This window comes from Trachemys scripta, chromosome 18 (assembly GCF_013100865.1).
Source record: "Trachemys scripta elegans isolate TJP31775 chromosome 18, CAS_Tse_1.0, whole genome shotgun sequence".
NCBI classification, from domain to species: Eukaryota; Metazoa; Chordata; order Testudines; family Emydidae; genus Trachemys; species Trachemys scripta.
Genome location: NC_048315.1, coordinates 18,608,908 through 18,636,831, shown reverse-complemented (window position 1 = coordinate 18,636,831; position 27,924 = coordinate 18,608,908). Strand labels below are relative to the sequence as shown.

The following is a 27,924-nucleotide window of genomic DNA, read 5'->3' as shown; positions in this document are numbered from 1 at the left end:
AGGCAAGTTATCACTGATGCATTAGGGCAGCAGGAATTAATTCTATAGTGAATCTAGAAATGGCTTCATGACACTGGGCATTCAGGATGTTTTTTTTTTTTCTTCTGGAGATATATAAAAAAAGCAAAGCTAGCATCAAGTTCGGCAAACAGAAAGATGCTGTGAAGCCCTTTCCATATCCTTCAATAATGCTGGATCAATATAACCTATATAATACTCATGGATAATTTTAAAAAAGGTCCATTTGAAATAAAAAGATATGCATCAGCAATCTGCTGCAAATTACCTTTTTTCTCCATTCGCTTCATATCCATCAATTTCTCCACATTGTTGGGATCATTTAGCCACAGCTGCATGCGGACAAAGGGCTCCCGTCCCTTCAAACTCAATTTGTGCCAGGGCTTTGGGCGAGCCAGAAGGTCTGAGACCGAGCCTTGCGTTAGCCCTAGGATTGTCTCCCCAAACAAACGCTGACCTAATAAGAAATCAAAACTGAAATGTATTCATTCAGCTAAGAGGCAAATCTAAACTAAAAAGATAGAAGAAAACAATGCAAAAGAAAGGCTAGAAGGTGGAAGGGGACCAAATTCTTTGAAGGAGTAACAGAGCTCTGGTGTATATATAATCACTGTCAATTATTCTTACTTTACACTTGCCTGAAAACCCAACAGAAATAAAAGAAAGAATAATAGCTCTTCCCCCATTAAAGTTGGAAATTACTTAGTTTTAGTTTAGTTGTTAGGGTCTGATTCTGGCAAGCAGGGGAGCTCAACACCTTTTGGGATAAGGACCTTATAATGGACATAATGTGCAAAAGTAAAAAGTAATAAGATTTTAAAAAGTAAATCAAGCTTTTAACTAAGCATTCAACTCCAGCAAAATTACTACAGCTACTTAGGTTTTATGAGGGCAGGTACTATAACTGCTTCCTTCCATTAAGATAATACAGACAATTCCATCAGTGAAACGAACGCTAATACTGTACACCTCTCCTGTTCAGCAACATTCACAGACACATGCAAATACTTTCCATTTTATAGTGTTTTTACTACTATTGTAAATGTGCTTTAGCAATTGCAGGTAGGCACAGTTTACGAAATGTAGTAAAAGTGTATTTTTGTAACTTTTATGTAGTACTTGCTCTCAAGAATTCTGTACTTAAGCCCTGTTTCAAATGCTATGCTCTCTCATGGTAGCAATTTGTATGTATTTTGGAACATACATACTTTGAATGTACATAGTTATTGTTCCATTTATATGTTTAAGATTTAACTTTGCAGTAACTACAAAAAATGTCCACAGCACTCGAAACCAGGCCATACAGTTTGTTTTCTAACAACCTTCACTTAATGCTTTTCTTGAGCAAAACTGTCTTGATATGAAATAGCTTTTGCTACAAAAGAGAAGCCTGCAGTCATCTGAGTCAAACACTGATTTCTGATAGTATTTTAACTACTGTATATTGTAAAGGTAATCTGAAAAGCTTTTTACCTGCTAAGACTTGGCCTCAGGGTCCTGTGTCTGCCCCCCAACAGAGTATTTTCCTTCACGTAATCTAGGTGTAAGGGACGTTACCCAGTGGTAGTCTTGGGTCTATATGACCTAAGCACCTTGACAATTTCGCACTGGCTCCCTTTTTTAGTTTACTGATTTATTGGGGCTGTGTGTGTCTGTGTCTGTCCCCTGAGGCATCCAAATGAAGGGGCAGATGGGCAAGGATTCAACAGAAGCTTGAGGGAGCTGTAATAAGAGGTAGTCAGAGGAGGGTGTGGTCATGGGTATATAGAGCTGGGGTAGGGTTGCCAAGCGTCTGGTTTTTACCCAGTCAAAAATGGACACTGGCGGCTCTGGTTGGCCCTTAAAAGTCCAGTCAGTGGTGCAGTGGGGCCCGGGGCTAAGGCAGGCTCCCTACCTGCCCTATCTCCACGTTGCCTCCAGAAGCAGCCACCAGATCCCTGAGACCCCTAGGCGCTGGGTCGGCCAGGGACTGGGAGGCTCCATGCGCTGCCCTGTCCCCCAGCGCTGGCTCCACAGCTCCCACTGGCCAGGAACCACGACCAATGGAGTTGCAGGGGACGGCGCCTGTGGGTGCAAAGGCAGCGCGCACTGTGCAGAGCCACCTGGCTGCCCATGTGCCTAGAGGCTTCAGGGACCTGGTGGCTACTTCCTCAGAGCCGCGGTAAGATCTGCTGCGATCCCACACCCTCTCCCACATCCCAACCCCTTGCCCCAGCCCGGAATCCCCTCCTGCATCCTCGGCCCCATCCCAGAGCCCACACCCCCAGCCAGAGCCCTCACCCCTCTGCACCCCAAGCCCCTGCCCCAGCCCATCCCCCCTCCTGCACCCCAAACCCCTCATCCCCAGCCCCATCCCAGAACCCACCACCCCAGCCCAGAGCCCACACCCCTCCTGCACTTTGAACCCCTCAGGCCCAGCCCGGAGCCCTCTCCTACCCCAAACCCCTCATCCTTGGGCCTCCCCCAGAGCCTGCACCCCCAGCCCAGGGTCCACACCCCTCTCATACTGCAACCCCATGCCCCAGCCCAGTGAAAGTGAGTGAGGGTGGGGAAGAGTGAGTGATGGAGGGAGGGGGGATGGAGCGAGTGGGGGCGGGGCCGCAGTGAAGGGGCGGGGCCCGCCTGTTCGGTTTTGTGTGATTAGAAAGTTGGCAACTCTAAGCTGGGGAGGGAGAACCCAACATCGAGTAAGCTGGACATGGCCTCTGTGTGCATGTTACTTTGTGTGGAGCCCAATATTACCTAAAGTTGTCCCCCTTCTTGGCTCTTACTGTGGAAATACAGAACCCTAAACTCATACTTTGGCAAGTAAGTAGAAGAAGTCGTGATTTTCAACTACATTGTTTTAAAATACATTCGTTTTTCATTTTGTACCCGTCCATGTACAGGTAAACCCTGATTAGCAGAAATTCTGAAAAATCAGACTAAATGCCAGTTTTGGTTCATCTGCATTCCAGAGTATATCTGTACCCTGGTACAGAGTGGGGATGTTTTGAAATAAACCCTCTATTTATCTTTAAAACTGCCAGTTAGTTGAAACTTCCAGAATGAGTATTAGCACTGTAACCTATTTACAGTGGTTCCTCTTTAAATCTTTTCAATTGTCTTTGTAACTGAACAACATTCCCTTAGTATTCCCAGCAATCTCTTAGTATGCCCAATACTACGTATGAAAAGTTAGAGGTCACTGCAAATATCACATTAATGTTACGTGGACGGCAAAAGGCAAAACTGAAATGTTTTTATTCCGCTGTGTTTATTCTACTTCCCTAAGTACAACTATAAGGGATCAAATACCTGGTTTGAAAGACTGTCAAGCTAATGGGAACCAGATTATAAATCACTACCGGTAGGGAGCAGGTGTATCATACACCATATACTCAAACAGCAATTGAGGAGTTGTATTTTTTTTAAATATAGATTTCAGAGAATTTGCAAAGCCCAGGCCATTTAGTTTGCCCCATCTTTACTGCCATTCGGTAGCCACAAGAGTTAGCTTTTGTATTTAGTGACCTGCTTTTGTTGTGACTGTTATGGAAAATTCTTTACAGTATTTTGGCACTTTCTGCAACCCCCCCAAATTTAGGACTTTTTGGTAGCTTGTTACATTTTCTCCCCTCTGTGACAATGCGATGTGCTGCCTCAGTTGGAAAATCCTTATTGTGCTACAAACATCTCCCTGCTGGCAGTGCTAGTACTGGTTGCTAGAATTGTTACTAGTGTTTGAATCCAAGAAAGCCCATGAGGGAAGACCTTCCAAACACAATCCAGTTTAATGAGTCATGTGACCCAAACCAGTTTCACTCTAATGCCCTCTTTAGTGGCTAATGGTTTTTTGAACTACTGAGCCACTAGGAATTGGCTGAGACAGGTTCACGTGGCCCTGCGGCCTAAAACAGAAGCCTCAGCACTGAGTAAATCTGGCACTTCAGCACACTGAGGGCAAAAGGAGACATTTAAACTTGTTCCACACCTAATGCAGAGTTTGGGGCACATTTCCTGGCTCTTCTGCTGCTTTTTAGGCTTGTCAGCCACACTGTAGGAAAACAAAAATCATGGGGAAAAAAAAAAAAAAGACTAAGTAAAAATGGCATCAAAATAAATGTAAACAAAAATACTTTTCAAACCCTCTCTGGAACACCAGAGGAGGAACAGTACCCAATAGCATTCTGAACAAAAAACGAAGGGCCTGATCCTACAAACCCTTACAACCATGTGTAGAGTTTACTACTGTGAGTAGCTCCATAGAGTAAGCACTCTGGGTCTGACTATACAAACATAAGCACGTGAGACGTTCCCTCAAGTTTAATGGGACTTGCTTTCATGTATGACTTTTTGTAGAGGATCTGCCTAGAATTTTTTTTAATTGAATGTGAGTGACACTAAAAAAAAATAATAATAATAAAAAAAGAGAGTAAAATGGGTCTTACTTTAGTCTAAGATGGTAGCCGCTGTTATTCTGCAACTGACTGAAAAAGGGTCATATAATCTTGTTACAGTAGACTTAGCAGAAGTTGGGTATATTAATGCTTGGAAATGGTTATAATAATTGAGACAGTCTGAACTGTTTAAGCTCCTAGAGAAAGATTGGCCCTTGGATTGAAAAGGGGATGAGTACAGGGAAGGAATGACCAAAAGCCTCCTCATCAATCCTTTTTTAAACTCACAGGACAATAGTTTTCTCTAAACTTTAACTCCAAGAGAGGCCTCAATATCTAGATCCCCAACTACACTTTTCGGTTTGAAATAAGCAGCCTCCATACACTTATACTAAGCATTCTTGCCTCATAGTAGATGCTGGCTGCATTAAGTGACATAATCAGAAGTCTAACATTTGTGTACTTGTGGCACCTTAGAGACTAACAAATTTATTAGAGCATAAGCTTTTGTGGGCTACAGCCCACTTCTTCGGATGCATACAGAAGAAGTGGGCTGTAGCCCACGAAAGCTTATACTCTAATAAATTTGTTAGTCTCTAAGGTGTCACAAGTACTCCTGTTCTTTTTGCGGATACAGACTAACACGGCTGCTATTCTGAAACCTAACATTTGTGTACGAGTGGTGCTACAATATTCTGCCCTTCTGTACTGCCTTCCACCCGAGAACTTCAAGGTGCTTCACAGACATAAATGCATTAAATCTCCCAATACCTTGTGAGGAAAGAAAGTATGAAACAGACACATAGGAGGAGTTATTGACATATAGGGGTCACAGATTAAGCCACTGGCAGAGTTCGGAGTATAACCCAGATCTCTTTGGCTCCCTTTCCTATACCTTAGTCAACTCCTCACATTAAACTTGACAGTACTGTATATTATCAACCACATCAGCAGTGCATCCATCTGGTGACTCCATCCTGATCCAGAAAACTGCTCTGCAGACAAGGGCAGTATTAGCTTTACCGGCCCCATCCACTTCCACATACCACCCTCTTGTGTTTGGATTCTCCTTCTCCACCTTTACCACATCCATGACATCCCTCCTTAACTCCCATCTGCCTGTAATGCTCCTCCTCTTCCAACCCTTTCCCTCACCTATCTGCAAAGCTCTAGGGCCCCTGGTTACCATCTCTACATGGACAGGGAAACCAGAAGCTGGAGGTGAAGTACAACTTCTCAAGTGGAGAACTGAACAGCGTAGAAATTTTGATGTTTGAAGAGCCTACAGGACTCAGATGACTGTGGACAGGGAACTGGGGATGGTGGTCTGCTTGGTGGGCCAGGTGTACATGTACGTGATGTAGAAGAGTGACAGAGTTACAATTTTGTGTTTGGAAGTAGGTATTTAAAATCTGGAGGATATTCTTTATCAGATTAGAACAATTTCAAAACAGATTACATTTTAGACCTAAACAGTTTGATACGGTCCCTTTAACATACTTTCTAGTAACATACATTACTTATAAAAAAGCATTAATACTTTGTTTTATTTCATTAAAGACATTAGAACAAAGCAACTTACCAAGGTTGTTGTCTGTTAACACCTCTTTAACCCTCTTCGTAATGCCATATGTGTCCAATTCAGGAGAGACAGCAACCAGTTCTTGAATGCTAAGTGCTGAATGGCCCGAGAGAGGCAAAGGTGTTGTCGACTGGGATTCAGAAACAGGTGGCTCACTTGATTCTTGTGGTTTGCCATCTTTACTTGTCTCTATAGCAGGACAGGGTTGCTGTACCAATTCAGTCAGACTCTTTACTGATTCACTGGAACTCATGGGAGACTCAGGAGCAGGACTGCAACTGGCAGAGGTCTTTGGAGTGCTTTCTGTAATTAAAAAAGGAGAAAAACTGACTATAGCATAATTATCTTGCAATCAAAGCATTACAACTACCTTCCTTCTCGTTTATATTCTACATACTTTAACAAATGCCCAGGTATGCAAAAAGTACAGCAAAATGCTGCTTTTAAGGGCTAGGCTACTGAAAGGTTTCATTTTAAAACTACACTATTTTGTAATTTTACTATTTGATTCATCTCTGTTTTTTCAGAGAGGCAGGATATATAAGTGCAACAGAAAAATAAAACTAATAATTAATTAAGGTTCAATATTGTGGAGGGCTGCAAGAAACTCACTTGGCTATAAGATTTCAAGGTATTGTCTTCTGTGTCATTTTCTTACAAAATATTGATGTGTCAATTATTATAGAGGAATATACTTCATAAGTAAACATGGTGTTTGAATGCAATCACAATAAAATGGGGGTATTGAAAACAATAAAAGTCTTAACAATAAAAGCTTTTACCATACTGTATTTAGGGAAGTCTTCCTGACACATTCACAAAAACTGCTCTCTCAACCAAAGTAATTGAATTTTTTTAATAGTTTATGAAAGATGCAAAAGAGACAGACATAAAAGGAGAGCACGTTCTATATAAATCTTTAAGGCAGTAAGAGTCCTACAAATCTAATTTCTTCTCTCTGCTCACCCCCGACTCGTCATACAATAGAATATAAAACCCAGCAAATGTTATTTTTGTATCAGGAACAGCAAAGGAATTGTACTGTAAATTTGCCCCGATTCACCCATGCGAGGGACCAATCTGGCAGATCATCCATCTTGTTCACTGTACACTGTCAGGGATGGCATGAATTCCCTACATGATAAACAGATTTCTTCTCAGGTCTGTGTCCTTTAACCCACATCAAGGTCAAAATTATGGCTGCCTGGCTAATAAACTGCACAGCAATGGTTCAAGTTCCTTCTAATTTTGTCCCTTGTGCCACTTAAACAAATCTTAGTAAATAAGTAGAGCAGCTGCAAATTTCCTATGCAATTTTCCATACATGTACTGCAAACCACACATATACAGTACAGTAGAAACCAAAACACCTCACAGAGGACTAAACAAAAGCATTCACCAGTGTCTGTTTTTTCAGCCTGCCACTGCAGACATCAAAGGTAAAACAACATATCTCTCGCCTATCACTGAAATGTAGTATGTTGTTGACAGAGTGGATTAGTTACATTTTTTTTGTTTATTTTTACATATCAACAGCCTCCTGGGATTTTGTTTTTAAGAGCAACCAACCTTTTTATTTACTCAAAAAGGTAAGAATATCTGAATCTGATTTTGGAATGCAACACAAAGGAAAACAACTGGTCTATTCTAGGAGCACTCAGTGTATCGTGATTTCAAACTACGTATGATACACACACACACACACGTCCGCACACACCATAGATTTTTAGATCATCTAAAACAGGTATGACTTTTGTATGCACACCCCTTCTAAGATCATCATTACACTATATGCTGAGAAAAATAACGAAAGGTTGAAGGATCAGGTACACAGCTTTTTAGTGCAACATTAGAGATGAGAAATCAAGTACTCTAAAGCCGGAGTCTGCCTGTGCAGGGTTGTGTCAGCTGCAGGGGTGCTGGAAGAATTTGTACAGTGGGAGTGCTGAGAGCCATTGACCAAACTGCAAACCCTGTACATGACGGAAACCATTACTAGCCAAGGGGGGCGGCAGCCCCCCTAGTTCTAGCACCTATGGTCAGCTGAGCAGTATGTTTCCAAGAAGGCGGCCTGCCTTCTTGTACTGTAGAATATAAGCTTTTACATAACCCCGCACATTCACCCCACAAAAAATTGTCTATTCTTTATATGGCTGTTTTCAAATGTGAATTGAATATAATCAGTGAAATGATATCGGCTGAACGTGCAGACAACCGGAATCATTTGAGAAGAGTGATCAGACCCCCTTCATCACTGAAGCTTACAGATGACAGTTGAGATGTCGACATTGTTAACTACCTCACAGTTGATCAAAACAGCCAAGAAAAGAGAGAAACGATCACATTACAAAGATCTGCACAGTTAATCTGGGTCGCATCTGAGGCAGCTGGAGCGTGGCTTGTGGAACCAAGCTTGGGAGGGTCCCACTATTCTCCTTGCATATAAACTGTTCATAAATTAGGAAATTCCAAAAGTTAAGGTTTCTACTGCAACCAAGAGTGTGGGATAAGAACATATAAAGCTAAATAAATAAATAAATGTAAAATAAGTCAACATTGCCCATCTGCTTTCTATTTTTGTTTTCTTTCTTAAATGTGAGTTAATTATATTATTTTTATAACATAAAAAATTGAAAGCTATCCAATATGGTTGTGTTAATGCTGCAGAAAAATACCTACATTTCGGAATTTCCTGACCAGTGATAGTTTGATTGCTCAACCGTAATGCTGATATTTATATTTAATTCTTGTGATTTAAGAGAAAAAATAAATACTGCAAAATTGCATTCCACTCTGAATTGAGAGAATACGACTTGACTCTGGTTGAGCACACTGCAAAGCTGGCTGAGAACAATATATCAACCTCCTCATTATTACATGAACCACAGATTTATGTTCTGTGGTTGTGCATTCCCTATTGCAGTGGATGAAGCCACAACATGCTGAAAAGTGGGTATTTTTCAATCCAACCTCCTCTATGCATTCCTTTCCCTTTTTCTCATCACCAAAGTTCTATAGCAAACCACAGAGTCTGAAGCACTGCTCAGAGAGCTCTTGCTTTCATTCATCAGTTTTGGTTGTACATTCTACTGGACCTAGTAATGGATTTTTCTGTTCTTCTCTCCCGACTGCTGGATTTTCTGATCCTCGGCAATGTCAGTCTGCCATTTTTCTGTACAGAACTCTACCACATTCTCCAATCCTAAGGTGATAACAGTTCTGAAAAGCTTATTTAATGCATTTCCTCCAGTGTGAGAGTCACTTTCTTCTGGAATTTGAATGTGATACTTAAAAAGTTGGTGGAACAATCAGTATGTCTAAATCAGTAGTTTTCAACCAGGAGTCCACAGACTATGGCTAAGATTTCCAAAGAGGTTTGCACCTCCATTTGTTAAGGGTCAGCACATGAAAAAAAGGTTGAAAATCACTTGTCTAAATGAATTAGATGATGTATAAATTCCTGCTATGATTGAGTGAGGATTTTGGTACTAACGTGTTGGAGTGCATTCCACCAGATCCAAGCCACTGCATATCTCTGAAATGTCCTACCTTCATATAGTAATTACTCTGTGGATCTAATTCATAGGTCAGATGCTGCATTTGAAAGAACATTTCTGCACTATCTTTTTAGTTGAGAGTCCCTGTTTGGTCAGGGATTGGGTCTACTTGTTCATCACCTAAAGTGGGGAATGACAGAGGCAATGGTCGGAAATGAGAACTACAGCCACTTACAAAGAACCACCACAGCTAGTAAAGATGATTGCTATGTTGAATCACATTATCCTTCCCCACAGTTTCTGAATATTACAATGGATTCTGATTTAGTGGAAGGAACTGAGTGTCAGGTGGATCTGTGTTGGGCACACACACAGAGATATATGTCCAATGGATACTCTCAACAAGAACGTCCTGAGCATCAGCACCAAATGTATACATTCTTCATGGACAGTGTTATATGAGATATCAATGACTATCATGAATGATTAGAAGATACTATTACAGCCAAAGATTATTTGAATCTCAATTAACTAAACTAAACTTCCCATTCCTCCAAAGGTCAGATGTACCATTTTAAGACGGAGTGGATGATTGGGGGAGCCAGCCCAGCAAGCTCTGAAGTCTCTCCAGAGTCTTATACCCTGAAGTCCTGCTGAACCTGCAGGTTTTAAGTCTCACTTCAGGTAAAAGGACAAGTGGATCTGAATCTTACTTTCACTGCTTTTACATGGGTCTAACTCCATTGAATTCAATGGACTTATTCTGGATTTACAGTGATGTAAAATAAGTATTAGACCTATTGTGCATAAGTCTTCAAAGTTTGCTGAATTCACTCCCACACATTGTCTGAAAATTGTGGGCATGCTTGAAATTTACATAAACCTGGGATTCTCTTGTACCTGCTCAAAGAAAGGATTTCCCTTTTTCTTCGTGTGGACTATGCAGGGGATTATATCCTACAATTGCAGGAGGCTGGATGGGATAATCTAACAGATTTGTGATGTATGTTATTTTGATTCTTTCAACTACAAGTAGCTTTTACAGCAGCACGTCCTCAACTGCCCTAGCTATGCACTAACACTGTCCAGATCTACAGAAGATAGCCAACAGGAGGTTCATCCTGGAGAGGAATGGAACTAGGTTAGAACAACACAGATACTGGTGTTCAGAGACTTGCAGGTAGTGCTTGACTTGACTAGTTACAAACTCTTTAGAGTAGCATGGACTTTAGCATGACTGGATGAGGGGAAAGCAGTGGATGTGTTATTCCTTGACTTTAGCAAAGCTTTTGATACGGTCTCCCACAGTATTCTTGCCGCCAAGTTAAAGAAGTATGGGCTGGATGAATGGACTGTAAGGTGGATAGAAAGCTGGCTAGATCGTCAGGCTCAATGGGTAGTGATCAATGGCTCCATGCCTAGTTGGCAGCCGATGGCAAGGCTGATTTACTTGGGAATTGGTCCTGCTTTGAGCAGGGGGTTGGACTAGATGACCTCCTGAGGTCCCTTCCGACCCTGATATTCTATGATTCAATGACTGAGATACTAGGCATGGAAGTATCCCCTCCAAAAGAGGTAAATGGATAATGGTGCAGTGTTAAAACATTAGGTGATGGATGCAACCTTGTCAATCCTAGAAGCATGAAATTCTAGAAGGTGACATATCCTGGTGGGATGTCTACAACATGGCTCCTTAAACAGGATTGTTTGTATTTCTTTTGAGAACTATGGATCCCAGGAAGCACCAAACATTTTGATTCAAGCTACGCTCTAATTTCTACAGGCATGGCAACAAGTAGTTTCCTTCCCTTTTGTCCTTTTGCCAAGACAATATAATCCAAAGCCTTTTGGTAGGACAAGCGCGATCTGGACCAAAATCATCTGAGTTCTCAGAGCAAAATAAAAATTGACTGTATCGAGACTTTTTCTGTGGCACATTTGACTTCCAGAAAGAAGTACTCAGTCCTATATTAGCTCAACAATAATGGAGTGAATAAGCGGTTGAATGTGTGTTACTACCAAAAGACTGATGGTGAATAAAGTACAAAAACATGGAGATGTTGGGGGAAAGACCATCTGCAACACAGAAGCTATTCAGGGGCCTCTAAAAGGATTGAGAAAAATATTATATTCTGAAGGCAGCAGGCAGACAACAGCTGCCTTAAGTTTTAGACAGAAGTGGATTGAAAAAGCAGATCCACTATAATTTTCAGAGACAAATCTCTGCAGTTTATCCAATCCACTATTTAAATTTCAGTACACAGCCCTCTATATACAGTAATAACCTAAATTCCATTTAGTGTTCATTTGAGCAGTCAGGATAAAGTCATTTCTTATTATCTCCCCACTGTGTAAAAAACAGCTTGAAGGTAGGAAGTCAGCAAGCATTTTCACCAAAAAGTAATTATTGTAAGTGACATTTTTACTGCTGGCATGCCATAAGGCGAACTGTGCATTTGGAAGGACAAGTTGCTGAAACAAAATGACAGGGTACTCTGTGACATTCGACAATAACCCAAACATTATTTAACTGGCGGTTGGTTTGATGCACCACTTTTCATAATGTCCATACCTCAGGCTTCAGGTCCATACCAAACTAGTCATATTCAAGTTACTTATAAATGAATATCAGAACAACAACATAAGGCACATAGCAGGGGGAGGATACAATACTCTAGTTATTTCTTCTATGGCAAATTATTATAGAAGAGGAATACAGATAAATATCAACAAAGGATTCTCTTACCACCTCCCAGAAGAGCATTTGATACTGAGAGCCTGTTTTTACCCACAGGTGAGTTGATGGGCAACAAACAGATTTGGACAGGTTGCCCAAGATCAAAGTGGCTCACACTGAGACTGGATTAGCTCCTAGTTTTTCCTGTCTAATTATTAGTTTGTATAATCTCTCCATTTTAAAGATTAAAAACCAGAGTATGTTGGGCCTACTCTCACTGATGTATCTTTAGGGCCTTGTCCATTTCCAAGTGAAGTCAACTGCAAGATTCCCACTGAGTTATGCATTCACTTTTCTGGCATCTGAAAATTTCATGCAGAATTTAGTCTCCATTTTTCTACACTGTGATTTTAACTTCTGCATAAGAGTTTATGTCTTCACAGGCTCTTCTAAAACACAGTAATGAGCTTTTTGTGCACCACTGGTGAAATGAAACACAAGTTTGATCTACGTGAGTAATAAATCAGCTAAGCATTTGTGGCACAATACTACAGTAAAGCCCTCTTATGACTAATTAATAGTACTGATCTATGAATACTGAATATTTTCTCAGAGGTAGTGTTTTAATGGGTTTGTTTTCAATGAGTGAACCTTGCCTATTTGCACATTAATATGGCTTATGAAAATAAGCCACTTCTCCAGAGCCTACATGTGTGAGAGACACACATACAATAATGTAAAGCAAGTATGTGTATAAATTCATGGTAGTGAATGCCAGCTATTGTTAAGATTATAGATTTCCCTGGATAATTGTTGTGTGGTGATGGTGGTGGTAGTGTTTACTGCCAATGTTATAACTGAAAAAAACTCTTATGTCTGAAACTTTCCAGGCTTGGTCTTGCCTCAGAGGTGAATTTTTGTGGGTGACAAAAAAATCTGAAAAAAAAAAAAAAAAATCCCTTCAGCCATTTTTGTATGTTTTTAAAAGAAAAAAAATCAATTTAATTCCTTTAACCAATAATTCAAAAGTTACTTAACGAAAACAAAAAAGCCTAGGCTCGTCATGTGGCTGCTACTTCATCGTCTTTACATTCTGGGAACAAAAATGAAAAACAAAGGCCCCTGCCCTGCAAATACTCATGCTCATGAATGTGTCTAAGGTTACACATGTGCAGAAATGTTTGCAGAATTAGGGCCAAAGGTTGTGACCACTTGAATAAAATTACTTCTGAGCATCGGCAAGGGATTATACGAACTCGCCACAATTTTATGCTGCATTTTCCACAATTTTATGCTCGTTCCACACTTACATTTATATGTTTTCAGCTGCGGTCACCTGAAAACCAGAAATATGTAGCAAAACTAGATGGGAGTTCAGAAAAGAGCAACCAAAATGGCAGTTGAAGAGCCTGACATAGGGTGGGCTTTTAATGGGAGTTGGGCATCTAACTTGATTACATACTTTTGAAAATTCAACCCAATATTAAAATAGTGCCTAATATTATGTTTGCTAGTAGTGGTGCAGTTCCCAGTGACTTAGCAGTGGTAAAGGCCCTAGTGTAGATCAGGTGCAGGCAGTTTTAAATATAGTATTTCAAGAGCAGAGAAGAAAGTGTCACTTCCTTGGTCTCTAGCATAGCATCTCTATCTATATATAGTCCCAAACTGCCTTAATTTATAATGTGATAGGGTAGCAAAGATGTCAGTTAGGCCAGTGCTCAGTCTAAACGAATATTTTTATCATTGTCTAGCACTGGTACTGGCAAACAGTGAGAAAAGTTCAAGTTTATGTCTAGACTGCCCCACAGTTCAGACTACACAGCGTGCAGAAAGGTGCTCCACTGTTACTCCCCGAGTGAATGCTGTGGGTGCAAACTAAAAGGTGCCTAGTTTGTATTAATGTAGTCCTGTTTAAAGAGGACTAGGTTAATGTGAAGTAGGTATCTTTTAGTTCACGCTTGCAGGATCCACAGGAGGGAGTTGGTGTGCACTGCTGTTCACTTACAGATAGCTTATCTAACTGGCTAAAGAATGCTTTGTCCACCCTATGACTTTAAATCAAATTTATAACCAGCCAGAAACATACTTGGCTCCAAACATGATGTGTGTCCACACGCAGCATGGATAATATTTTGTTAGCAACTACAGCAGTTAACAGTGTTTTATCCTTACCAGAGGCCTAGGCTGACACATGGTTGCCTTCTTGTGTAACTGGTTCTTCAATGTATTTTGTTGTGGTGGCTATTCCTGTGCTAGTCTTCTGTTTCTCAAAACCTCTGTGAGTGTGTCTTCTAGGCAATCTATGCACTATGGTGTTGCTGCCCAGGTGTTCCTGATGTGCTGATGCAAAGAGTTATGCAGCACAGTAAGAATTAATATGCAAACATGGCTGTGAGGGAAGAGATACTGCACTATTGACATAAACCAAAACATATAATATGTAACAAGTTAAGAGGACTGGGCCTCTAACTGGGTACAAAGTTACACTTGTAGCTGCAGAGTTGAGGGGTCCTAAAGAGAACACACCTCTATCCTGATATAACGCGACCTGATATAACATGAATTCGGATATAACATGGTAAAGCAGTGTTCCGGGGGGGTGGAGGGGTGCAGCTGCGCACTCCGGTAGATCAAAGCAAGTTCAATATAACGCCGTTTCACCTATAACACGGTAAGGTTTTTTGGCTCCCAAGGACAGCGTTATATCGAGGTAGAGGTGTATCTGTAATCACCAATGATGGGCACTGTGAACATCAAGGATGTAGAGAATTACAGTATTTAACCTTGTACTAATAAGGGCATAACTAGAGGTAATGGGACAAAATTAAGAAAAGAGAAATTTAGGCTACCAGGAAAAGCTTCTTGGCAGTGCTATTAGCCTGTGGAACACTCCTGAACTGGTCCAGGAATGGACTAGATGATCATTACATTAATGCACTTTTTGAAAAACAGGGAAGAAAACTGAGGGTTTGTGTTAGCATATAGACAATCACAGTTTCTAGAATCACAGCTGAGATAATTTTAGAAGATTATTTTTAAGTTAATTATATAAATTAAAATTCGATTTAACACTCGCATCCTGGCAGGTTTTTCAGACACCGTCGTACACCACCAAACACTTTTTAAAAACCTGATTTTTTCTGTGTTACCATAGCTCACTACTTCTTCAGAAATCCATATTGATTTAAGAATACAGTAACTGTTAGAAATTATCTTCAGTAACCTTATTACTAAAGCAGCTTGTGTGTAGGAACAGTTTTATTAATGAGTTCCTGAAGATTAAACAAATATCTGTCATAAAAACATCCTACCAAGATGCCAATAACAAAACTTGTGTTTAAACTGCCTTATTGTAAGCAAAGATTAATCATTATATGACAATAATTTTTCACCAATTCAATGCTTCTAAGAGGTCCTAACTTAGTTATTATTGTAACATCTTTGCTGATGCTCCAGCCGATGACCAGGTGGTTAGAGACTAGAACTCAACGTGTTATCACCATCATATCTGCTTGATCCTCTCTCCACCTCAAGCTTCTTAACAAACTTAGATAGAGTATGCAGGTGCTTCTATGAACGTGTTCAGTGTCTTAACCTCGTTTGCCCCTGGACATATAGCTTAAACCAGGAGCAACAGCATCCATATGTCCAGTGTACATCCTGTTCTGTATTGAAGAATATTTCCCCCCCACACACACACTAAACAATGTGGACATTCATTTGCTAGGGGCAAGATACTTGAGGGGCTAAATATCTGGATTCTTTTTCTCATAAGAAAGGCCAACCCATCACCAGTCATATATGTTGGTATAGAAGATTGCTATTCATCTTTACAGAAAACGGCTGAATGGACTGTCCCTGCGTGTTACTGTACTAAATGCAAAACCGTTCTGGAGGAGTACTGGCTAAAGTACTGAAAGAAAATGCCATTTACATTATACGCAACAATATTATAAAAGCTATTAAGGTACATTATTTTACACATCCTCATAATCTCTCCATACTGCTTTACTTAATTTGTGATAAAATTGTTGAGAAAGGGTACTTAATGTAGGACAGTCAGTAAAAGTAATTTATCATCTTCCCGCTTCGGTGCTCACGTTATCAGCGAACTCATTTTCTGCATTCATCATGCAATCAGCCTATTATTTGCATATTAATCAGGCAGTGGACCATGAAAGAGCTGCATCCCAGCCAAATGCTGCACTATCTCAGGAGGAACACTCAGTAATTATCATACATCAGTGTTATGATGTGGTAATTGATTATAACATCTTTCTGTTGCCTCTGGGGAGTCCCACTGCTAACCCAGCTTCAGGCATTCTGTGCAGATTTTCTCTCTGAAAATTAGAGAGACCATTGCTGTCCTTTTACTACATTTTTTTTACCTTTACAATATGCAGTTTTAGAGCATTTCCAAGTTACATTTAAAACAAACCAAAAACAAAAAACCTTCACAAGAAAAAATAACTGTCTCAAAACAGGAGATTAAAAAACACAATTGTGTTCATTCCTGCTCATCCTCTCTCTCTCTCTCTCTCAAGGTCTTATGGATTTTTAGGTGCTGATCTTGCTTACGTAATACCAGTAAACAAAATAAAATGTTGCAACTTCAATAGATTGTAATTGTGAAGTTTGTACAAAGACAGTTTTGCTGCTTTATTTAGGTACCAAATAACAGGCTAATTTTGGTCCTCTTGTAAAGGACAAATGAAACATCTGCCAGTTCCAACTTACTCTATTTTTAGGATACAAGTTCCAAAAGAGAAAAGGAGAGAAAAAAATGTAAAACAAAACTGAAGTTACACTGAGGCTAAACTAATTATTTGTTCATCTGTGTGAAAATATGGAGAGTGGGAAGGGGGCAGTTTCCATCACCTTTACACATCCCAGTATTTCCTTAGAAAGCAAAGGTGTAAAAGAGGGTGCTGGAGTGGAAGAAATATCTGAGAGGTGGATCTGATGAAGTTTTTTAGGAGAAGGAAGCAGCTAGGGTATGTTTTATAATGTTAGGATAGGGGAAGGAGAAGTGGAAGGAACAAATTGCAAAGATAAATTTTGTTTAAAAAGGAGTATTTTTATCATTGACCCAGTGTCTGATGGGAGATGTGCAGAGTACTGATGTCCAAAGGAATTTTGCTGGTGCTCTGCATCTCTCAGGCTCATGCCTTTAAAATGCTTCAAATGGTGCTGATGTTATTCTGGATGTAGAATACACTTCTTAAAGAGGGACACAGGGTTTCAAATACTGTTTTTTTAAGAAACAAATTTCCTTAAATGTATTATTAGTACCATCTTTGATCATTAAAACTGTAAGAATTTTAAATATCAAATTCACTTTATTGATATTCTTTATTTAATTTTTGCATTTCACTCAGCTTGGACAATGAAAATAGACCAGTCAGTTTCAGTTTTCTTTATACTTGATTTCTAATCTATTTAACTTTCTGGCTCCCACACAGTAACATTGTATTTCAACATTTGCTCTGTAGGGGAACGATGACCTAGAAGGGAAACTGTTTCCATCAGAATTAAAATAATCATAGGAACAATCTTCTGGATGATTATTTACAAATTTAAAAAAATCTCAAATATCTATCAAATTAGATTTGACACATACATCTTTCCTTTTCTTCCTCTCCACTGAAACAAAAGGGACAGCCACAAGGTAACTTGGAGGATACTTAATTTTCCAGTAATTTTGAGTTTTCTTTTCTTGGAAATGATCTTACATATTTATCAACCAAACACACAGCTCTTTATAATCTAAACATGATTTAATTACTTGTCAGAGGTATAATCTGTTACTTTCCAGCACAGAATGTTTACTTCATGTTAAGACTAGTTCCTGGGAAACATACCTGCTTTAAAGCTGTATCCTCATTATGGATTGGAAGCAATGACCTGTACATTTGGAGCATACACTTTTTATTCAGTAACTCAGGAAGGAAACAGTCCATTATCTGTTTTATGCAGCCAAAACAAGGTAATTCTCATCCACCTCAACAACATTTTACTAAATTGCCAAGCAACCTAAAGTTGTAGTTTGCCTGTATACATGACCATAGCCAAAGGGGGTGAAATAGATTAATACCATCTTTCCCCCGATAAGCACTCTTATGTGACCAATCCCAGAAGCCAAACCCTTGTAGCTTCCTATGAAGAGACATGTGCCTCACTTCCCTCCAAGCGAGCAAAAACCCAACATGACTCCTCGCCAGCAGACAAACCCTCCCATCACTAAGAGACAAATGCCTGACCCCTAGTGATAAGTACCTTTCCTGACCTCTTTTGCAGCTGCCAAGCCCTCCAGACTCCCTCTCAATACAGAGGAAGGTGCCTGACCCTTCTTCTCAGCTGCCAAATCATCCAGAGCCCTATCTCCCCCCTCTCCCCCCAAGCTGTCAGACCTTCCAGCACCACAACACAAATGCTAAGGCATCCTTTATGTCAATGCTGCTTGCTGATTTAGGGTCAGTTATTCTTACATTCTGGTTTTCAAAACATGAAATCATTCTTTCATACCCAACTCCTCCTGGAGCTAGCAGCTGGTTGTAGAATCCACAGACTGTTTGTAATGAGGGAGGGTTAGAGGATTCAGGCTCTCTTATGACAGGGGGAAGATCCCCTCCAAAAAAAGGGATGAATGGGGAAAAAACATTGATGAATGATTAAGAATATAAAGAAATTGAGAGAAATGAGTGTCTGAAGTCTATCATATTTAACAGACCAGATCTTCACTCTGAACTAAGCTTGGAAAGAATATGCATCATGGAGGTTACATGGTTTGGTTGATCTTAAAATACATTTGATCTAATGAATTATAGCAAACTATTCCAGAAGCAAAGATTTCATCAACAATTTTGGACTATTGCAATCCCTTAAATAAGGAACTGTAAGCACTATGCTGATCTAGAAAAATCTCAGTGCACTGACATATTGTGCTAATTGGTACTTTTCCATAACTGCTTGATAAAAATAGCAGTGGTTACAGTACAACTAATTAAACTTTTCATCTTCAAGCTTTATACATATTCATTAATTACGAGAAGCATCCTGTAAAGTAGGTATTATCTCAATTTTTACAAATGGAGAAACTGAGGCAGAGAGCCTATATGACTTGCCCAAGTTTACTGAGGGAATCAGTGACAGAGACAACTATTAGAATGCCTGAGTTCCTGGCTCGCAGTCTTGTGCTCAGACCATAGGACAGTGGATTTATGGAATCCACACAGCCTGACCAAAACATAGGTTGCACTGGATTGTGTGCAGAACTTCTAAAAATGAAGATATAGACCCATATTAACTAGTTAAAATAAATTAAGATCAGCTTCAGGGTATTGCATGAGTTCCCTTTCCGCCACTTGAATAGGGAAAGAATGTCACCTAGTTACTACATTACATCTACAATGAATCTTTCCTTATAATGTTGGTGCTCATAATTACAGATTTTAGAATGCCAAACACACTTTTATACCTGTAAGGTAGGGACCACAATGAGGAGGGAATTGTGTTGCGGAAGTTTTGATCATTGTTTACTTAGTGCATGTGGACCCAAAATAAAAATGAGTGGGAAAGGGCTTTAAACAGGAGAAATTTTAGAATAACGTGCATAAAAAAAAAAAGATTAACATTTGTATGATAAAGGCATCTCCTATGCTAAAGGGTCTATGAAAAAGAATAGCGGTAGAGTTTCAATAAAATTAATTATTTACTAAGCATCAATAATACACACACAGTACTATTGATACACAAAACAGATTGTGATAAAAGAACAGTTCTAGAAAAGAAACATGAAACTAATGTTCTAGCAATGCTGTCCCTATTATACTAAGATTCAACTTTAATACCGACTTTGCACTGCATTTTAAGGTCCCAATAAAGTGCATTGGACAGTGATTCTCCTTGCTTTACTGATACTAGAAAAGTTACCAGGAAGGTTTTCACGGTCCAAATTATCAAGGAAATAGCACAGAATTTAATCACACACATAAGATAGACAGACTATAGCAGCTGCCCCTGTGAGGTGCCAGTTGATATCCTACTGCTGCAACCTCAGTATGCACAAGTGATGTGGAAACTTAACCAATTCGCCTATTAAAATTACATTTTAGAATTAGCACAAGGGGCTTGATTCTGTTGAATTATCCATACAGCTTTAAGTAACTAACTAAAAAATTCTATTCTGGTCTGGCTCACACTGATAATAATGGCAGTAATATTTTTATTAGCCCCTTTAACCAAAGTTTAAAATAAGTAATTGAATTTAACCTACTTGTGTAAGGAATTCCATTAGTCTCATGATTCTTAGATCAAGAGATCACCCTTTCTTCTCCATCTTACTGGCCATAAAGTCATATTCATCAGAATCATTTCAAACCATGAGCAACTTTGTTAACCGAGAATGCATTCTCACAGAACCCAGTATCTCTTGCTACAGGGAGTTATTCGCCTGTTTCACAGATGATAAAATCCAAATCTGAGATGGTCTCAGGAGCAGAGGAACCAATGTCCATGTATATTAGCACATGGTTCGAATTATCAAAGTTCTCAATAGATTGGTCTGAGCTAACTACTGGAACACCTCCTGTAACAGTTGTGCTCCTCTGGAGCTACAAAGCCATGCACAATAAAGGTAAGAATCATGAGAAATGGGGATAGAGCTTTTTTCATGACCAACTTGAGGCTATCAAACTCCTTTCCTCAAGAGATCGGAATCTCACTGCATCCAGAACAAAAGAGTAACACTCATATCTTTGCCTTAGTTTTCCCACAACAGTAATTAAAACAAGACCGAAAACAATATCTAACAACTCTTGTTGCTGTGTAATAGGGAGATTGACCCAATCCACAATTAACTACCTGTTAGCTTCTGTTATTGAAAGATAACACTTTGATGAGCATGGTATGAATAGAGATAGACAGATCAGATATCTGGCTTTCTTGTCATTCTGCAATGCATGTACTACTATCACATCTGGAGTATACTTTATACTTGTCTTGGATTTTTCCGTACTTCTTTCCCAAGGGATGATAAAGATTAATCATCCCTTGTTGTTACACATTTTTTTATTTTGAAAAGAAAGGTTTTATGTAATATTTCAGTAGATCTAAATACAATAGATCTTTGGTTTTTAACTCACTAGGTGATGTGCAATTATCTCAAGCAAGATTTTGATTTAAAAAACAAGCTTTAATTAGAGCTCCCCATTTTATGCAGCTATAATCCTTTCTTCAATTCCCATGAGCATTACTACTGCTAAGCAGCATGAAGTTAGGAATGATGGATGATACTCAGAAAGGAAGACAAACAAAAGGGAAATTCAAAATCCCCTGAGATCACCCGCAGCTGTACTGACAAACGAAGATTTCCACATTAGGTCAAAAGAAGACCCTAACAGAAACACATATCAAAAACACATGCAAGTCTTTAATGTAGTATATGGATACTATATGACCTTCACAAAGGATAAATACAGAAGTGAATTAAAAATTCAACGTTCTTGGGAATATCAAGGCAATCAACGGAATTGGTACATAATACCACGGTATCTTTTTTTGTTAACGTTTTACAGACACTCAGTAAAGAAAGTAACTCAAAAAATCCAAATAAAACCAATACAGGAGCTACATACAAGTGTTCAAAACACTCAATCATATATACATGTCCTAATATATATTGCAACTCTCTAACTGGGGGGAGGGATAGCTCAGTGGTTTGAGCATTGGCCTGCTAAATTCAGGGTTGTGAGTTCAATCCTTGAGGGGGCCACTTGGGGTTCTGGGACAAAATCAGTACTTGGTCCTCCTAGTGAAGGCAGGGGGCTGGACTCAATGAACTTTCAAGGTCCCTTCCAGTTCTAGGAGATGGGATATCTCCATTATTCTCAATTCTAATCTAGCTTTGACCATCAAAAATGCAACTAAATAAGGGCCAAATTCACTGGAAAAAAAAGAAAAAGAAACATGCTGATGCAGTTGGGTGACATTAATTTAGAATTTTTTTCCATATGATTTGGTCCATGTTGTTGACACATACCTCATTAAAAAGACAGATTTACCCAAAGGCAGAAAGATTCATGAAGAAAATGTAAGAACGAACATACTGATTTTCTTTTCCACCACTGGAAGTATAGATAGCATTAGTGTGTAAAACTTATTCAGTAGAACCTGCGCAAGGATCTTCTGATTACTAGCCTGATGCTTAAAACTCACAGACACAGAATACAGAAGAGTATCAGATTACAGTCTGGTATCAGAGGCTATTCTTGCAAATACTTAAATGTATTAAAGGTTTGGACCCTTTTTTGTTTATTTATGATATAAGATCATAAATCTATATGGTTGTGTATCATACAGAGAAGTCCTGAATGTTAAAAAAAAGTTACATTCTCCTTGATTTTTACTTTAGATATGTCTTTGTCTTCACTGGTTTTGCTGGAAAACTCCTTGAAGGACAGTCAAATTGGAGTTGAAGCATTTACAGCCCTCAAGTACACAAACACAGCTTTTCTACCAACTGTTTGCCAGGCATTTGAATTAAAATATAGGTGGCAACAAAAACTATCATCAGACTATCCGTCCCCTCTCAACTGATCATGCTTCAATCTCCTATGATGTCATAAGCCTATTAGTTCTACCAAGTATAAAAGGGAAAACAAGAAATGAACTTCTAATTCTAAAAATAAACAATTTTATTCGTGTATTTATTTTTAATCATAAAAAGAAAGAAATGGACACAATCCCATTTTCCCCCTCATTTGCAGGTCACCTTTAAGGCAAAAATAAGGGGTGGTAATCAATAATATGCTCCATTCAGCTAATAAAAACTTAGCACATTGCAAAATATTAGCTCAAGGGCAGTAACTGACAGACTAGGTGGAGATGTGGAGCAGTGGAGCAGAACCTCACACTAACTCATCTAAACTTCCTGAAGGAAATAACTGTTAGCTACTAGCTAGCCTCCTGGGAACCCATACGTTGATCAGATTCCAACACTGTAGGTCAGTATTTCAACCCTTTCTTAATTACTGTTAGGGACCAGAAAAATGATTAACAATAAAAATATAGCCTTTTCCCCCTTCCCTCCCATTTGAAACCCTACTAGTTTTAAATGATCTGTTAGAAAATATCATAAATACATTTATGTTTTCTTAATTATTTATATATATAAATTAGAATAGTGACCGTCTGGTGTTGGATGAATGCTACAGAAAAGTAGCTATTGCATACTGTCATGAGCAGCAGTGTAAAAATGCCTCAGGAAATTTACATGTTCTTTAAATGCTTGTAGGTAAGTAACAATAGCTCTGTGATTGCAAAGACTGTTTCTAATTTTATTCATGAAGATTTTATTTTCATGGTTGGTTTTAATGCTGACATTTTGCCTTTATTCATTCTATTTTCATCTAACTCCTGGGGAAATTTTAGAGAATTTCTCAATATGAGAAATAAATAAGTTTAGAACCACAATTGAGGGTGAAAAAATATACCAACAAATAAGGCAGTTGGGGTATGTAGATCATATTACAAATGAAACACTTCTGTTTTACAGCCTAATACATCTCACTGTAAGAGTCTCACAGTAAGGAAAATGGTGGAAACCCCATTATTTAGGACATTTAACTTGAACTGGACAAATTATTAGAAAAAGGTGCTGTGTTACAATTGCAAGGAGATGGGCAAGATGACCTAACAGTCCTTCCTTTCCATTCTGAATTGCTGTAATTCTCGCATTTATAGCACCCGATCATCTTGCAACCACAGAACACAAGTGTTTCTCTAGCCTGGAATACAGTATAAATGGCTTACATCAGTTAACTGTATCACTGGTTAAATAGTGTGCGTGGGTAGAGTTTGGTATCTAACAGCAGGAAAACAGCTGCTTTATACTTGGGCTCCCTACTGTAATGGTCATCCTCAGAAACATCTTTAAGCAATTCACTTGCATTTTTCACAAATCTCTGTTGTGTTTTAGTGAAGGGGTGGGAGGGTGAGCTGCATATTTAGCAATCTTCCTCAACTTTAAATTAGAAAAGCTGGTTTAGAACCACAACTGAGGGTGAAAAAGTATACCAACAAATAAGGCAGTTGAGGTATGTAGATCATATTACAAATGAAACACTTCTGTTTTACAGCCACTGTCACATGTCAAATTGATAAACTATGGTAAAAAATAATACAGAGCAAATTATCTCAGATCATAGTCTTTCAGTCTAATGTATCCTGTTAAATGCTTGCATTTTCAAGATCTGCCATAGCAACACAGAGGGGATAAGGAATTAACTGTTAATAAAAACCCTGAAGGTGCTCCTGCATGCTATAACAACAAAACACAAGAATCCTTTGGGCATCAAGGCAACAGCAATAGAATAAAATGTAGTGAATTACTGTACAGCAAAGCATTTGAAGCCAGTTGATTACCTGAGCTTGCACATCCCTGCTGTAGGGAATCCTGCAGTGATGTCACTGAGTGGAGGACTAAAGAAGAGAGAACAGTAAAAATCAGGGAACAATAAAGGAGACTCCCAATTCACCAAACCAGGCAACAACTCCAATTCTAAACAGATTTAACAATTAGTCAAATGTTGATCTCAGTTACAACCAAGTGAGGACAAAATCTGTCTTGGTATTACTAAAAACAACAACTAGATATTTGGTACTTCTAAACAGCATAATAAAAACAATGGTAAAAAACAGAATTACAACCACTCTTTAAAACTTAATTCTTTTATCTGGTTACAGGACTCAAAATTCTTCAGAGAACTTTAGAAATATCTTCCCCAACACATAATTCCTATTAAAATGTGACTGAATTTAACTTTCACATTTTTCTAGCTCTTTATCCAAAGTTGCTTGATTTATATGCTTTTATGCATAAACATCGCTATTTTAATTGTTAACTCATCATCTCCTGCTTAGGAATTAAGCAGAAACCTTCTGCGTAAAATCCAGGTGAGTCCCTTAACAACAGGTTGTTAAGTCGAGATGGGCAATTCTACTTATACAAATGGCAGAGCTAACTTAAGAAAAAACTCTCCCTTACTGAAATTTAAAAATAATTCCTCTCCTTCAAAGCAAACAACATAGTGGAATTTTAATTACCTTGTCCTTGTTGCTGCCCTTGTGCAGGCAGGACACACTGTCCCAGTTCCCCATTCAACCAGAGCTGCATACGAATAAATGGTTCTCGGCCTTTTTGCGTCAATTTACTCCATGGCTTTGGCCTGGAGAGCATGTCACTGACACTCCCTTGGGACAGGCCCAACACCTGAAATGAAGCAACCAAGAATGGCATATTAGCATATTTAATTTAGGGGTGGGTAACTTTTGTGATATACTTACCACTGGCATATTGCTCATGTCATGTGTATATTAATCATTAACCAGAAAGCACAGGGGTAGCTTTAATTACATATGCATATTTTATAAGTAAATGGAAATGTTTTTGTGTGTGTAAATATTGAGTTCAGGAAGGAGTCGGCGTTTTTCCTGCAAGAGCAAACACCTACAAGAGCACAGGGAGCTGCATAATACACTGTATGATGTAATGTCATCAGTTCTAACTGGAGAATCAGAGACCTGGTCCTAGCAGGTAAATAAAAACAGGAAACCACTTTTATGTATTTTGTTTTATAATAAACATACTTGAAACTTTCAGATTTACCCATCAATTGTGCTAATCATTTAAATCTTTAACAGCTTCGTTTTGTACACGTTAGCTCATCTTTAACAATGAATTGCAACTGTACACAATAGTTTGAGAGAGGAAGTGAATATTGTCATACTGTAGCCAATTAAAACTACAGGAGGAATGTAGATAGGCAGAATGGAATTAGCTGACCTGAAATTCAGCCGGGACACTTGAGTTTAACATCCATTGTTTTAGGAAAGCGCCATAGAATATCTAATGACCCCAAGTGGTCAAGCTGTTAGTTTTATGTCTTATTTGAAACATGGTACTTGTAGTAGCATAATGTATGTAGTATCCTGCTGGGACATTGATTCAGTACCGAATCAGAGGGAATAATGCCACCTACTGAATCACCAACACCACTTCCTGTAGCTTTAGATGCTCCTTGGTGTCTTCCATCTAAGTAATGACTCTGCTTAGCTATGAGATCTGAGACCATCAGAACTCGGAGTGTTGTAGCTTCAAAATGCCACATTCTACAATATGTATATGTATCACCAAAGGCTCACTTAAAAAAAAAAAAAAAAAAAGATATTAATGCTAACTGGGAGGCTGGACACTTAGGGGCTGAGCAATGACTATATAAAGAATTCTTAACTAAAAATGTAAGACTGAAGAGCAGAGAGAGTTCCAAATCCCCTTATATTATTTTTAAATATTAAACAAGAAATTTCAGGTTTCCGGAGTCCCTTAACCTTCATCTACAAAAATCTGTTAAGATTTACTGATCTGTGGCAAGGATATTACTCAAATATTCCATGAGTTCACTTTAGCACAGTGGTCCCCAAACTTTTCAGGGTCACCCTCCCTTATGCCGTCCACACACCCCTACTTCTCCCAGGAGCCAGAGCCGCAGCTCTCGCAGGGGGGAGGAGGAGGAGGCGAGATTGGGGCTGCAGCTGGGGGTGGGGATCTGGGACCGGGACCGGAGCTGCGGCCAGGGGCCAAGGTTGGGTCGTGGCCATGGGCTGAGGCTGGTGCCGTAGCCATGGGCCAAGGCTGGGGCCGGGAGCCGGGACGGCAGCTGGGAACAGAGCGCAGCTGGGTGGCGCGCCCTCTCCTCCCCTTCCCCTGAACTTTCCTCCGTGCCCTCCTAGGGAGTGTGTGGCCCACAGTTTGGGGACTACTGCTTTAGTGGATATTAAATATCGTGTCTCGATATATGTTCAAACTTAAAATGAATGTAGCTGAGGAGTAACACAGATATTGCAACCACATGCAGTATTGTTGGGGTCCATTTGTTTTAAATGAATGGTTTATATATGACTGTGTTCTGCATAGGACAGGGCTACCACAGCTCCTCCAGAGTTAAAAATGGAGAGTGATGATTATGCAAATCAGCCAGATTGTCATTTTCCTGTCCCCCACACCCCAAGAGGTAAGTAAGGTCCTCCTGGGGAAGCTTGCACATAATAGCTCAAACTAGATTCCCCAGAGACCAACAGACAAAAAGAAGGACTTTTTGATAAATAGCCTGAATTTAAACTGATTCAGGGCCTTCTTTCTGATCCAGCAAATGGACAGGACCTTCTGTCTAGGTGTGTGTGGGGGTGGGGGGGGGGGCAATCCTTGTGGAAGGGTTAGAAGGAATAGACCTACTAAGCCCTCAGAAGACTGATGGGTGACCTCTGGTTAGCGTATGGGAACTTTTACTGTTTTAGTATGTTTTTTTCTGTATTGTTTGCATCGTAAGAATAAATGTGCTTGACTATAAAGAGCTGTGTAGTAACTTGTAACTAGAGGCAATTATACTGTTCATAACCTTTACAGAGAAAGGAAAGTGGAGATCCTGGCCTGTTTAGGTAGCCTGGCTTGCTGAGAATATTACAGCGTAGTAAAGGAATTGTGCAGCCTTGGTCTCTGCCCAAGAGGTGATGATTGGGAGCCAGAAACCGTTAAGTGGGTGCACTTGGTGGACCCCGGAGGGGGAATACACATGCAGTTGCCCTGAACTGTGAAAAGAAGAAATTAGCTTCATGTTCTTACTGTAAGCTATTGAAGAAGCTTTTCGTATAGAAGTTAGAAGCAGAAAATCTGTGAAATTTAATAAGACATGACTCATACCTTTCACTTGTAAA

At 39.4% G+C, this 27,924-nt stretch overlaps 1 protein-coding gene across 8 annotated transcripts in view; it reads right to left on the bottom strand.

Annotated features, from left to right (window-relative positions):
- CUX1 (cut like homeobox 1) overlaps positions 1–27,924 on the bottom strand; it is a 398,007-nt gene that overhangs the window by 79,225 nt on the left and 290,858 nt on the right. For 3 of the 8 annotated variants that reach the window (XM_034752645.1, XM_034752647.1, XM_034752649.1), the window contains exons 19-23: positions 25,258–25,423; positions 24,577–24,633; positions 5,980–6,282; positions 3,992–4,054; positions 287–475 (exon numbers count right to left, since the gene is read on the bottom strand). The exons of 2 other annotated variants lie outside the window; for them this stretch is intronic. In XM_034752645.1, coding sequence (XP_034608536.1) covers positions 287–475; positions 3,992–4,054; positions 5,980–6,282; positions 24,577–24,633; positions 25,258–25,423 — 778 coding nt within the window. The remainder of the gene's footprint in view (positions 1–286; positions 476–3,991; positions 4,055–5,979; positions 6,283–24,576; positions 24,634–25,257; positions 25,424–27,924) is intronic. 3 more of the 8 variants (XM_034752648.1, XM_034752650.1, XM_034752653.1) reach the window with 1 other exon arrangement.